Source organism: Barbus barbus, assembly GCF_936440315.1.
Source record: "Barbus barbus genome assembly, chromosome: 34".
In the NCBI taxonomy this organism is placed as follows: Eukaryota; Metazoa; Chordata; class Actinopteri; order Cypriniformes; family Cyprinidae; genus Barbus; species Barbus barbus.
In genome coordinates, this window is record NC_136762.1 from 10,980,645 (window position 1) to 10,995,533 (window position 14,889).

The following is a 14,889-nucleotide window of genomic DNA, read 5'->3' on the forward strand; positions in this document are numbered from 1 at the left end:
GGGCAGCTTGCCCAGCTCCCTTCCTCCCTCCCCCCCTCCTCCTCCTCCTCTTCCTCCTCCACCACCTCTTCCTCACCTCCACCCCTTCATTCCGATACCAGCAGCTCAGGCTGAACGTCTGGTGCATTCGGCAAATGTTTACAGCGCTTTCTTCTTTCTGCATGCCATCGATTTGAAAGAAAAGAGTGAGAGGGAGAACTGAAGCAGACTGATTCTGTGAGCGGCACAGTGGTGTGACTTAAGCTTTGCTCCTCATCGAGGTCATGATGCAGTCTGTGCAAAAGAGATCAATAAAGGGTACACTTATGGAAACTACCCATTGTGAGAGTTTGTTTGATGCATGTAGTGTAGTTTCAAGCTTTGTAAAATGGCTCAAATTATAATGTCACAAAATTGGACCATCATTATCACCTAAATATCCTATAACTATTCTTAAAAAGACTTAATGACCAATGGTTTTTGAGTAGGGGGACAAAATAGCATAGGGATAAAGAGGCTGAAAATAAATAAATAAAAGTTCATTTATTAAGGAATTATTGTTTTCACCTATTTTTGGGTGCAGTGTCAATTTTTCTTGCCTGTCATCCATCATTATGACATGCAAAAACAATGTACCAAATATTTATTATAAATATTGAGAAATCTAGCATTCACTTTTCTTGAAATTAATGAATTTAAACTGCATGTTGTATTCAAGTGATTTTTAAATTAATCTATTGAATCATCACAATCAGAATTTATTTTTTGTTGTTGACAAAATTATTGTATTCTGTATATAATGCATGTATTAGAAGCTGCAGCCAAATTTTTTTTCTGGTGTTGCTACAAACAAGTTTACAAAATAAAAAAAAAGCCCGCAGTTATCTAATAATTGTTCCCCCCCCATATAATATGGAAATAATATATTTTACTCTCTATATTAAAAGTATAATTAAAAATATTGTTTTTAATCTTATGAGTTTACATTTAGTAACTTTGTTGTCAAAAATGTATACAAATAAATATATATATATATATATATATATATATATATATATATATATATTAGTGCTGTTGATCGCAATAAATCGAATCCTAAATAATTAGTTTTTTACATTATATATGTCTGCATACTGTGAAAAAATTGGACCATCATTACCACCAAAATATTCTATAAATATTGTTGTTAATGACCAATGGTTTTTGAGTTTCTGGGACAAAATAAGGTAGGGACAAAATAGGCTGAAAATAAATAAAAAGTTTATGTATCAAGGAATTATTGTTCTCACCTATGTTTGGGTGCAATGTTGATTTTCTTTGCCTGTTACCCATCATGATTACATGCAAAAATATTGTACCAAAAACTTGTTATAAATATAGACAAATAGCTTTCACTTAAAGAAATTAATTTAAACCGCATGTTGGATTCAAATGATTTTTAGTTCAATCTATTGAATTTTCATCGCAATCAGACAGATATCTTACTTTTTGACATGCATGTATTTAAAGCTGCAGCTAGTTTTGTTGTTGTTGTTGTTGCTACAAAGTTTACAAAATCTAAAAAAATAAATAAAATAAAAACGTATATCTTATAATTGTTTTTCCCTCATATAATATGGAAATAAATATTTACTTTCGTATTAAAAATATACAGGTACATCTAAAAATAATTGAATATCGTGAAAAACTGCTTTTTTTGTAACATTTCAAAAAGTGAAACTTTCATATATATTTTAGATTCATTACATGTAAAGTAAGACATTTCAAAAGTTTATTTTGTTTTAATTTTGATGATTGGACCTTACAGCTCATGAAAGTCAAAAATCAGTATCTCTCAAAATATTAGAATATTTCCTAAAATCAAGCAAAAAAAGGATTTGCAAAACAGAAAAGTTCAAGTTCTTTAAAGTATGTTAATTTCTGCACTCAATACTTGGTCGGGGCTCCTTTAGCACAAACTCCAGCATCAGTGAGGAATAGCATGGAAGCGATCAGCCTGTGGCTCTGCTGAGGCACTATTGAGCCTTCAGCTCGTCTGTATTGTTGGATCGACTGTTTCTCATCTTTCTCTTAAAAATATACCATAGATTCCATATGGGGTTCAGGTCAAGCATGTTGGCTGGCCAATCAAGCACAGTAATATTATGGTCAGCAAAGCACTTGGAAGTGGTTTAGGCACTGTGGGCAGGTGCTAAAGTCCTGCTGGAAAAGCAAATCAGCATTGTCAGGAGATGGAAGCATAACGTGCTCCAAAATCTCCTGGTAGATGGCTGCATTGACTATGGACTTGATAAAACACAATGGACCAACACCAGCAGACGTCACAGCACCCCAAATCATCACTGACTGTGGAAACTTCACACTGGACTTCAAGCAGCTTGGATTCTGTGCCACTCCAGTCTTTCTCCAGACTCCAGACATTGATTTCCAAATGAAATGCAAAATATAAATTAATCTGAAAAGAGGACTTTGGACCACTGAGCACCAGTCCAGTTCTTTTTCTCCACAGCCCAGGTAAGACGCTTCTGACGTTGTTTCTGTTTCAGAAGTGGCTTGGTAGCCCTTTTCCTGAAGACGTCTGAGCGTGGTGACTCTTGATGCACTGACTCCAGCTTCAGTCCACTCCCTGTGAAGCTCTCCCAAGTGTTTGAATTAGCTTTGCTTGACAGTAATCTCAAGCTTGCGGTCATCCCTGTTGCTTGTGCACATTTTCCTACCCAATTTCTTCCTTCCAGTCAACTTTGCATTTAATATGCTTTGATACAGCACTCCTTGAACAGCCATCCCTTTCAGTAATGACCCTCTGTGACTTACCCTCTTTGTGGAGGGTGTCAATGTTCATCTTCTGGATCATTTCCAAGTCAGCAGTCTTCCCCATTATTGTGGTTTCAAAGAACAAGAGATACCCGGAATTTATACTGTAGAGATGGTCATTTAATGAAACTCAAATGTAAATATTCTAATATATTGAGATACTGGATTTTGACTTTCATGAGCAGTAAGGTCTAATCATCAAAATTAAGACCAAAAGACTTTTGAAATGTCTTACTTTACATGTTATGAATGTAAAATATATATGAAAGTTTAACTTTTTGAAATAAGTTACAAAAAAAAAGAAGTTTTTCATGATATTCGAATTTTTTGAGATGTACCTGTAATTTTAAAACAAAAATATTGTTTTTAATCTTGTGAGTTTTAATTTTTTTTTTACTTTCTTGTCTGTCAAGGCATTACAAGTTTTATTTATTTATTTATTTAGAGAGAGAGAGAGAGTTAGTTTATTTTTTATTTATTTACATTTTATTTATATATAGTATTTTTCTCTAGCGTATTATAAGCATTAGGCCTACATATTTCTATATGCTATATATACTTATATTTTTATAATAGATATTTATGAAAGCTGTTGAGTTTAGGTCTAAGGACAGGTGGTTTTAGGGGTAGTGAATGTCATAATATTGGCAAAAAAAGTTTTATTTTTATTATAACCTGGTGGCCATCTCTAAATAATTTTATAGTAGAAATTTATTTTATTTATTTTTTTAAACTAATGCTGTGTAAAGTTATTGGATATTTTTGTGGTATTAAAACTGATATATTTGTCTTTTCTTTTGGTCTTGGGTGTTGAGTGTGATTCACGCCTGATGTAGAGAAACTGCGCCACCCAGCGCTTGTCAGAAGTTAAAGCCCGGAAGCTGTAGCTGACACTTACGAAAACATAAACACAATAACAAGCGGGACACGTGCTCTCCTAAACTTAGAAAAACTGCAACATTCCTTAATTAACGTGCTCAAAGGAAATAATGTCGGTGTGCTTGCTGCATACATACTGATTTTTTATAGCCTGTTTAAAAAGGAGCCAGATTAAAGAGCAACATGTCGTTAAAGGGAAAAACCGCAGTTGTCACAGGTTGGTGTCATTTAAACGCTTTTCATATTAAACAATCAATCCAATTTAATACCACTTAAACCTAAAAATCTAAATCTAAAACTTAGATTGTCATTCGATAGTGTTGTATACAGTTATATTTAAGTACCACTGTCCTCAATACATTTATATGGTTTGTTAGAATTTTGTATTTTATATGAATAATGTCTGTCTAATGTAATTAGTTTGCTGTACATTAGACGACATTTAACTCTGGCTCAGGGTTGAGTAATGAATAATCTGTATGCAGGGAGTAATACAGGCATTGGCAAAACCACAGCCTTGGATCTGGCCAAGAGAGGGGCCCGAGTGATCCTCGCCTGCAGAAACAAACAGAAAGCTGAAGCTGCAGTTTATGACATAAGAAAGGTGAACTCATCTACTAACCTCAGTTCCTCCTGGTTCTTGTCATTCCTCTGAAACAAGTCTAAAAGGAAGACATTATGTTTATCCCTCAGGAAAGTGGGAACCCTGAGGTACTGTACATGCATCTGGACCTGGCCAGTTTGAATTCCGTACATGATTTTTCAGTGACTTTTCTGAAGAGTGAACCGAGACTCGACTTGCTCATTAAGTATCATTGTTTTTGAAATATTGTTTTAGGGTGTTTACACTTGTAGTTCAGTTAATTTGAACTGTATCTAAAAAGTAAATGATACATTTAGTCCTGGTTTACTTAGCATTCACACTGTAATTTTTAACTCTGAACCTAAAGATAACAAATGGCATACTACAGTCAAACCATGATTGGACAGCTTTTATGACATGTACTGTATTTTACGAACTTACCAAACATCTAAAACGGCTGTGTGCTGGTCAAATGCTCATGTTGTATGTGTCTACTTCTACCATTGCCGTAAGGAGATGATGGTTCCAAAGCCTTTAGCTAACTGGAATGGGCAACATGGCTCCTATGATGAGAACAACCAGATTTGCTTGAGCATTCTGTCCTTTTTATAGTCACAACTTGTGACTACATGTTTTGTTTTTGGTTTGCTTAGATGTCTTGGTTCGTACGTTGCATTCATATTTCAGTTGAACTGAACCAGAGTTATTTTGGAAGTGTACTGAGACTCACCTTTAGTGGGATTTGGTCTGCTGCTTGTTTGGCGCACACCAAGGTTCGGATGGCAGTGTTCACACTCATTTAAATTTACCACACTAACAGAGCAATTGCACCGGAGTTCATTTTAATCAAACCAACCCAGCCAACTGTAAACACACCCTCAGTATGTGAGGCTTTCTCTCTAGGTCTTATAGCATCAGGCAGAACTGAAGATGGTTTTGGCATGGCATTCGGCATCAACCACCTGGGCCATTTTTTGCTGACGCTGTTGCTGTTGGATCGTCTAAAGCAGGCAGAGCACTGCCGCGTCGTCAACGTGTCCGTCCTGCTGCATTGGCTGGGGTCTGTGGATTTCAACCTCCTCAACACACAGAAGGATCTGGTCACAGGTCAATCGTCCTGGCACGCGTTCAGAGCCTACTGCCACAGCAAACTGTGTAATGTGCTCTTTACTCGTGAGCTCGCAAACCGACTGGAAGGGACGAGTGTCACTTGCTATTGCCTGCATCCAGGTTAGTGGGGCAATTTTTTGTCTGCTATAACGTTATAAGTATTAATATTCTTTTTTTTTCACCCCTAGATTTTCTTCATTGTCTCATCTTTAAAGGTGTCATCGCAACTGAGATCGGTCGAAATATGGGTGTGCTACAGAAGCTGCTTTTCCTGCCCATGTCCAAGCTGTTTCTCCTGGACCCAGAGGGAGGTGCGCAGACCACGCTTTACTGTGCTTTGCAGGAGGGACTCGAGCCTTTGAGTGGATGGTACTTCTCTTCCTGTGCCCTGCAGAATGTTAGCGCTCACGGATGGGACGATGCCTTGGCCAAGAAGCTTTGGGAAGTGAGCGAGAAGCTGTGTGGCCTATCGTAAGTGAGCTCACACAGGTTTGTAGAACAGAAACAGAGAGACCACCAGCAGCATAATGAGTGTGAGTTTCTGAAGTTCTTCATATAATGTCTCTCCTGGTGTTGCAGGTATGCATAGCTGAGGTAGCTTTTGTATTTGGTAAATAATGCTTTAAAATATATTGTTGCTTTAATGCAAGATATTTAAATTAGGGCTGCACTGATATATTTCATTTCTGATAAGCTGTTCATTATGTTTTGTTATGGCCCATAAACGGCTGAATAAATAAATGGCTTAAAATTATATACTATTTTGTCTTAATTAAAAATAAAACACCTAAAATCAGTTGTTCTAAATGCTACAAGTGAATAATGTATAGTGGGAAAAATTGATATTCATTTTGACATTATATCTACCTAATTATTATTATTATTATTATTATTAATAAATTTAGTGTTTTTAAAGATTAACTTAGACTGTTAAATTACGTCACTGTTATCAATATATTATGGTGCTGTTATCAATATATTATGCATCCCTCTCTTAAATAAAACAAATATATATGCACAGTAACAGTAGTAACCTTTAATGCCCCTATCATTTGTAATGTGTATTATTTTTCCTGAAAAATATTTAGAGGTGAAGTTGCGATTTGTATTCACTCACTTAACACAGTGGACTTTGCATATTCCTTTCTATTAAAAATATATATATTTTTATCATTATTCATCTGTCTTTTTCTTTCATATATTTCATATCTTTGATATCCTTTTTTATTTCATATGTTTCATAACTTTTTTCCTCCTTTCTTTCATATATATCAATCTATATAGATATTTATATCATTGGTACACTTTACGAATGTTTCTTTCCCTGCACTATTTCATCATGACAGTGCTATTGTTATGAACATGCATAAATGTTTTATAATTTTCATAATCACATTGCATCCACCTTTTTTCAAACACATGACCAATTAAAATTCCTCAAGTATTTGAAAATGAAAATCATTTGAAGAAAGTAAAAATATCTGATTAAGAACATCAATTTCTTTCATGTATTTGAACTCTTTTTGCCTCGTCTGATAGGGTGCTGTACTGTTTTGCTTCACTGGGTGGCAGTAGCGTGTCACATTTGGCAGCCTTCAACTCAGGGCGACACAACCTGAAGAGTCTGCAGAGACCTCTGTCAAGATGACAATCATTAGAATAAAGTAGGTTAGATTACACTCAGAATTGCAGAAGTAATTTCATGTAATATTAGAGTTTGCTTTTCCACTGAATGAAAGAGGGCATCATGGGCTACAGCCATTCGGTGTGACGGGATAACCAAAACGAGGACTTGTTATAGACCCTTACCCATATCCATGCATCTTCAACAGACCCCCCGTTGCTAATAGATCCTTTACCTCAAACTGGGATTATAACATTTTTGACATTGTGTAGACCTAGCATCCTGATTATATATGCTGATATATGATATATTATCTGCCTTGAAATCTGTATACAGTCCGGGTGGATGAATCTGGTTTCAGCCAAAACATTTTCCCCAGTCTTTTCTGTGCACTATTGTTTTATAGCCTGAAAGTTTCATATCCATTGACTGTCACTCATGCTATTTTTCTATAATGCATTGTGTTGTCATGTCACTGATTGTGCCAGTCATATCTCCGAGGCTTCATGTGTTGGTTTTCACACACGGTAAGTGTGTAACTACACCGTCCCCTTCGATTCGTTTTGTAGAAGCAAAACACATTGATGAGTGGCGGCAGGTGTTTACTTTGGACGCACTCCCGAGCTCTTTGGCACAGTACTTAACGACTGGATTAGTGCATCAATTAGCAATCACTGCATGGGAGGAGCCTGATTGATCGAGACTGCTGCTGCTAAGGCTGGGCGTGGGGCATGCTGGGGCATGTGAGTGTGGGAAGCAGTTGTGTGTGTGTGTGTGTGTGTGTAGGAGACTGTAGTGGCCAGCAGTTTGAGAATTAGTTCAAAGGACTAATTTCACTGCACGATAGCAGAATAAAACCATACAGACTTTATTGACCCTGTAAGGATATCACATGCATACCTGGAACTATCACATTATTGTGATATGATATAGCCAAAGTGTCTTTTTAAAAATTTTATAACAATCTAGAGATTGCAATAATATAACAATATTTGTTTATATTATTTATATCAATACTAGATATAATGTATTGCATTATAATGACAACTATTATAAATTATAATAATTGTCATCAGATTACAATATATGATAGCACAGAATTAAGACCAATTTACAAGGCATAAAATATATATAATACTTTTGAAATAAAGTAGTTGTCTCATATAATGTCAAGAGATATGATGCACTATTATAATAATAATAGTTGTCTCATAATGCAATATTGTCTTGTTTGTATTATATATTACAATACAAGATGGAATGCATAGTATTGTAATTAGAACTATTATTAAATTACTAATAGTTAAACTAATAATTAAGTTATTTAATTATCAAAATATAATAAAACATTATGATAAAATGTCATCACTATAATGAGACATTGCAGTAATGAAGCTCAGTATTTTACATTCTAATATGTTTAATTTAATGAATGTAAAATGTTTAATAATGTAATAAAATTATATAATGCAATAATGTAATGTAAGTATATTAATGTACACTGACAATTTTTGGTTGAGATCATTTTTATATTTTTCCAAATACTTGGTGGGAGTGTTTAGGAAACATCTTTAGAAAAAGAGGCTGTTTTTACTAATTTATGTGGTACTACTGGTGCAAAATGATAAGCTACAGCTTTAATTTTTATTTAATATGTTAACTCTGACATAACATCACATCAAAAATCAACCATGAGTGAAGAAAGAAAAGTTCAAATGATGAAGCATTTAGAAACCCCATGAAATCAAAGTAGTTTTGTGGCCTCTAATGCCATTTAGCTTTAAGGTTGTGTATATACTAAATTTTTTATTACATATACAGTGAGGCAAATAAGTATTTGATACACTGCCGATTTGTCAAGTTTTCCCACTTACAAAGAATGGAGAGATCTGTAATTTTCATCGTAGCTACACCTCAACTGTGAGAGACAGAATAAAAAAAAAAAAAAAAAAATCCAGAAAATCACATTGTACGATTTTTAAATAATTAGCTTCCATTTTATTGCATGAAATAAGTATTTGATCACCTACCAACCAGCAAGAATTCTGGCTCTCACAGACCTGTTAGTTTGTCTTTAAGAAGCCCTCCTATCCTCCACTCATTACCTGTATTAATTGCACCTGTTTGAACTCGTTACCTGTATAAAAGACACCTGTTCACACACTCAATCAATCAGACTCCAACCTCTCCACTATGGGCAAGACCAAAGAGCTGTCTAAGGACACTAGGGACAAAATTGTAGACCTGCACAAGGTTGGGATGGGCTACAGGACAATAGGCAAACAGCTTGGTGAGAAGGCAACAACTGTTGGCGCAATTATTAGAAAATGGAAGAAATTCAAGATGACTGTCAATCTCCCTCGGACTGGGGCTCCATTCAAGATCTCGCCTCGTGGAATATCAATGATCCTGAGAAAGGTGAGGGATCAGCCTAGAACTACACGGGAGGACCTGGTCAATGACCTGAAGAGAGCTGGGACCACAGTCTCAACGGTTACCATTAGTAACACACTACACCGTCATGGATTAAAATCCTGCAGCGTGCGCAAGGTCCCCCTGCTCAAGCCAGCACATGTCCAGGCCCATCTGAAGTTTGCCAAAGACCACCTGGATGATCCAGAAGAGGCATGGGAGAAGGTCATGTGGTCAGATGAGACCAAAATATAACTTTCTGGTATAAACTCCACTCGCCGTGTTTGGAGGAAGAAGAAGGATGAGTACAATCCCAAGAACACCATCCCAACCGTGAAGAATCGGGGTGGAAACATCATGCTTTGGGGGTGCTTTTCTGCAAAGGGGACAGGATGACTGCACCGTATTGAGGGGAGGATTGATGGGGCCATGTATCGTGAGATTTTGGGCAACAACCTCCTTCCCTCAGTAAGAGCATTGAAGATGGGTCGTGGCTGGGTCTTCCAGCATGACAATGAACCAAACACACAGCAAGGGCAACTAAGCAGTGGCTCCGTAAGAAGCATTTCAAGGTCCTGGAGTGGCCTAGCCAGTCTCCAGACCTGTACCCAATAGAATATCTATGGAGGGAGCTGAAACTCCGTGTTGCCCAGTGACAGCCCCAAAACCTGAAAGATCTGGAGAAGACCTGTATGGAGGAGTGGACCAAAATCACTGCTGCAGTGTGTGCAAACCTGGTCAAGAACTACAGGAAACGTCTGACCTCTGTAATTGTAAGCAAAGTTTTCTGTACGAAATATTAAGTTCTATTTTTCTATTGTATCAAATACTTATTTCATGCAATAAAACGGAAATTAATTATTCAAAAATCATACAATGTGATTTTCTGGATATTTTTATATTGTCTCTCACAGTTGAGGTGTACCTACGATGAACATTACAGATTTCTCCATTGTTTGTAAGTGGGAAAAATCGGCAGTGTATCAAACACTTATTTGCCCCACTGTATGTGTATCTCAAAATGACAGTTTTCAGGGATACAGACCAAAAATGTTGGTGACTCATCCTGCACTACACAGGCTCTCCTCCAGTCAGATACTAGTATGACAATATCCTGCCCCTAATATTGATTGATGGTAAGTAGCCATTTGCTTCTAAGATTACAGTGAAGTAACTTAAACCAACTGGTTATTTAAAACGGCAAAAACTCTACAGGTTTCCCACTCAAATTTCTAGGGAATGCCAAGCAGTTTCATGAGGTTTTTAATAAAACGTCTCTAATTGGCTGTGGGCAGTGAGATTATTTCATTGGCTCAGTGTGTACAGTGTCTGGTTTTCAGTGCGGCGGCTAGCAGTTGGGCAGGGGAACGGCACTCTTCTATCTAGGTCTGAGGGGAGGGAGAACAGCAAAGTGATGCTGGGTCTCACTTTAGATTAACGTGTGAGATGGGAAGAGAGCGAGTTCAATCGAGAGACTGGGTGACAAAATTTTGGAGCGTCATTCAAATACAGGCTGCTTGTGTCACAAGAAAAGCCTTCCTATTTTTCCAACTCACCCGCCCTGTGCGGAAGTGCCATCTGAAGGCGGTAAATAGAAGCATCCTTTGGGTCATGTTATTTCCACAGGTGCAATTAACACCCCCATCTGCTAATCTGTGATTAACGATGTTTACAAATATGCTGCACATGCCGGAGAGTGTCGGAATAGCAGCTCACACCTTCCTCTTACCCCCTCCCTCTCTCGTCTGTCTTCTGCTATTGTGTGCTGGATTAGTAATTAGGGTTTGGGCGGGAGGTGGCAGAAGGAAACCAGACCCTTAAAGCAGCAGGCATCATAACATGGCAAAAGAAAAATGTTAATTTTAAATCGGTAGGGTCTAGAAGTCTGAGATCACTATTGTCTGTGCTTTTATTTTTCTAATGTAATGCTTTTTTTTCATTATAAAGTATCTGCATATGAATGTTAGTGAAAAAAATAACTTGAAACTCAAAATGCATGTTTTTGTATTTGATTTATCCCTTTTTTGCGTGTTTTTTTTTTTTTTTTTTTTTTCCACAAATAAATATAATCATAAATGTTCATTTTTAACATTTTGTTGAGAATCATTTGCAGACAATGACTGCCTTAAGTCTGGAGCTCACGGGCATCACCAGAGACTGGGTTTCCTCCTTTGTGATGCTTTGTCAGGTCTTTACTGCAGCTAACTTCTGTTGTTTATTTGTGGGTCTTTCTGCCTTTAGTTTTGTCATTAGCAAGTGAAATGCATGCTCAATCTGGTTGAGATCAGGAGATTGATTTGGCCATTGCAGAATATTCCTTTTTACCTTCAAAAACTCCTTTTGCTCTGTTTTAGATCATCGTCCATTTGTACTATGAAGCACCGTCCAATCAACTTTGGCTGAATCTGGGCAGGGAGTATATCCCTGTTCACTTCAGAATTCATTCGGCTGCTTCTGTCCTCTGTAACGTCATCACTACATTTAGTCATTTGGCATCACTAAACACCAGTAACCCAGTGCCACTGGAAGCCATGCATGCTCATGCCATCACACTGCTATACCATGTTTCACATGTGATGTTGTATGCTTTGGATCATGAGCTGTTCCAAGCCTTTTCCATGCTTTTTTCTTCCCGTCATTCTGGTACAGGTTGATCTTAATTTCAGCTGTCCAAAGAATGCTTTTCCAGAAGTGGTCTGACTTTTTTAGATTTTTTTTTTGGCAAAGTCTAATCTGGCCTTGTTTGGACCTTGTGGTGAACCCTCTGTATTTGCTCTCATGAAGTCTCCTCTTGATTGTAGACTTTGACAGTGACACTCCTACCTCCTGGAGAGTGTTCTTCTCTTGGCTGGATGTTGTGAAAGGATTTTTCTTTACCATGGAAAGGATCCTCCAATCATCCACCAATGTTGCACTGAGCTCACCAGTGCATTTTTTTTTCTCAGTGTACCAAACTGTTGATTTGGCCACTCCTAATGTTCCTGCTATCTCTCTGATAAATTTTTTTTTTTTTTTTTTTTTTTTTTTTTGAAGCCTAACAATTGTCTGTTTCACTTTTATGGAGAGATCGTTTGACCACATGATGTGGTTTCACAGCAACCGCTTCCAAATTCAAATGGAACACTTAGAATCAACTCTAGACCTTTTACCTGCTTAATTGATGTAGAAATGACAAAGGAATGACCCACATCTGTTCATTAAATGGCTTTTGAGTCAACTGTCCAATTACTTATGGTCCCTTGAAAAAAGGGGGAGATACATATCAAAGAACTGTAATTCCTTAACCTTTCCTCCAATTGTGATGAGAATACCCTCAATCAAAGCTCAGAGTGTCCACATTAAGCCCATATTCATTATATAACTGTAACTTGAATATGTTTTGGTCAACAGCTAAAAGAATAAAAATTGTGCCTTTTGTCCAAATATATATGGACCTAACTGTTTGAATAATAGATATAGACACATCACTATTTATTCCCTGATCTATATTAATTATAATTTTGATACATTATTGCTGTGTAGTAAATTTTCATTTGTAGTAAACAAATCTTTGCATTTTTTCTTATTTTCAACAAATTAATTTCAAACCATTCAAATTATCACTATCGTAATGTTTGCATACTGAATTGTGCAATTGCACTCTTGGGATTTGTACAAGATTGAGTTTGATCTATTTAACCACCTTTACCTTTACATTGCACAAGCATCAGAGAAGGTGCATTAAATATTTTTTGCAGAACCAACGCCTTAAACCTAAACCAACCTGAAACTTTAACACTATTCTTTTGCTGTCTTGTAAGCACTGCTATTTCCTTCAGGACATTGCAAATATAGTTATGAATATGCACTCCTCTAAATTTGCTGTGTGCTTTTTATAGCCATTTTTAGGATTAATTTGACCCTTTTGCTGATTCTATAGAAGCTGCGGGACGTGAGTTTTGTACCTGTCATATAGTGTTGAAAACTTTCTCCTTGATGTGCTGGTGTAAATGAGCTTGTTGCTCTTTGACTGTACCTGGAGACAGGAGTGCATTAAAAAATAGACAAGCAAGTTATTGCTGGTTTCGTAAAAGCTTCATAAACATACATTCATTTACACCATTTAGGTAAATGAGCCCATTTCCTTGTTTTAGCAATTTGCTGTAATCTAATGAAGAAATGTAGCTTGCTGTGCACAGCTCTGAAAGCATGCTGCTGGGTAAGCCAGCTTTATAAACGCTATCAATTAGGCTGATGCTACAATGCTCCACAATTGTTTTACTAATTGCCAATTAGCTACCTTGGAATAAAGCTGTGTTTTTTGTTTTATTTGAGAGATTTACTAAGCAATCACTCATTTTCAAATGAGTACAGGATATTTGCAACAACAAAAAAAAAACATTAATGCTGTCCCAAAGGAGGAAGGTGATATCTTGTGGTGTTTTCAACACAGAGGGAAGAAAGCTATGCAGCATCAATCCATCTCATGCGTTTCTATTTGTATGGAGGAGGAGAAAGGACAGAATCACTGTTAATCACAATTTACTGTTGAAACACACATGACACGTGCAGTATTTACTCTCATTTTTAATCTGTCGTACTCCTGAGAATACATAATGCATTACCAAACAGCAGGCTGTTTAATAATTAGTCAGGCTGTCTTTGGTGCTTTAATAGTCAAGTTATGACAGTCATTCATTAAGATATGTCTTCTGAAAAGCCCAGGTGGCGCAACAGTCATGCTCCGTGTTTTTGGAAGTGTGTTTTACAGTGGAGAGGTGAGACTCTGAATTGATAACAGCTTCTCTGGAGCTGCTTTTGTTGTGCTGCATCACATGAACAACCGTTACATTTTTCTTGTCAAACGCCCAGTCAGGTGCGGATCGCCCGCTTACTCAAAGACAATGAAAGAATTCCAATTATGCGCAAACAACTTCGGTTAGAGAGCTCGGCGAAAATGTTAACATTGCTGCAAAGGTAAACAAGAAGCTCTTATTGACAGTTCAAGGCTTCCTCTTTGTCTGAAATCCACTGAAAATTGATAGAGAAATTTAGAGGAAGCATGATTATTGATTGGATACTAATTGCACTCCTGAGAAAATAAACAGGCTTCTTTTGCAGACATCTCAAGGAAGGCTGAATCAAACGTACCCACCAGCTGCTCTATTAGCACCCCATTCACTGTGTGAAAGAATAAGCAATATTTAGGACTTATTTTAGAGCATTTTAGAAGGAAAGTTCACCCAAAAATGAAAATTGTTATTGTTCACTCACCCTCATGTTGTTCTAAACCTATGTGGATGTACTTCCTCTCTTCTGTGGAGCACAAAAAGAACAAGAAAAAAAATATTGTCCAAGTGTTTTTTGTCCATATAGTGAAAGTCAGTGGGATTCAATGTCTGGTGTTTTGAAAGTTTTATTACATATTGAGAATTTTTTTTTTTTAAATGCCACAGTAGAAAAAAAGTCATACAGGTTTGGAATAATGTCAGGGTGAGTAAATGAGGAC

At 36.8% G+C, this 14,889-nt stretch overlaps 1 protein-coding gene across 2 annotated transcripts; it reads left to right on the top strand.

The window, feature by feature from the left end:
• Positions 1-3,682: 3,682 nt before the first annotated feature.
• On the top strand, positions 3,683-6,119 carry LOC306854302 (retinol dehydrogenase 11-like). 2 transcript variants are annotated; one of them, XM_079392198.1, is made up of 4 exons: positions 3,683-3,889; positions 4,158-4,276; positions 4,366-5,485; positions 5,581-6,119. In XM_079392198.1, the coding sequence occupies exons 3-4, from the start codon at positions 5,197-5,199 to the stop codon at positions 5,838-5,840; spliced, it is 549 nt and encodes a 182-aa protein (XP_079248324.1). In that variant the 5' UTR covers positions 3,683-3,889; positions 4,158-4,276; positions 4,366-5,196; the 3' UTR covers positions 5,841-6,119. The 2 variants fall into 2 exon arrangements, with proteins under 2 accessions (XP_079248324.1, XP_079248323.1); XM_079392197.1 differs by having other exon boundaries at positions 5,554-6,112.
• Positions 6,120-14,889: the final 8,770 nt, after the last annotated feature.

Excerpts from the sequence above, each read along its gene's own strand:
- LOC306854302 (XM_079392197.1), top strand. The coding sequence starts at position 5,197 with ATGGCATTCGGCATCAACCACCTGGGCCATTTTTTGCTGACGCTGTTG. Across the intron at positions 5,486-5,553 it reads TTGCTATTGCCTGCATCCAG|ATTTTCTTCATTGTCTCATC; the intron begins GTTAGTGGGGCA and ends TTTCACCCCTAG.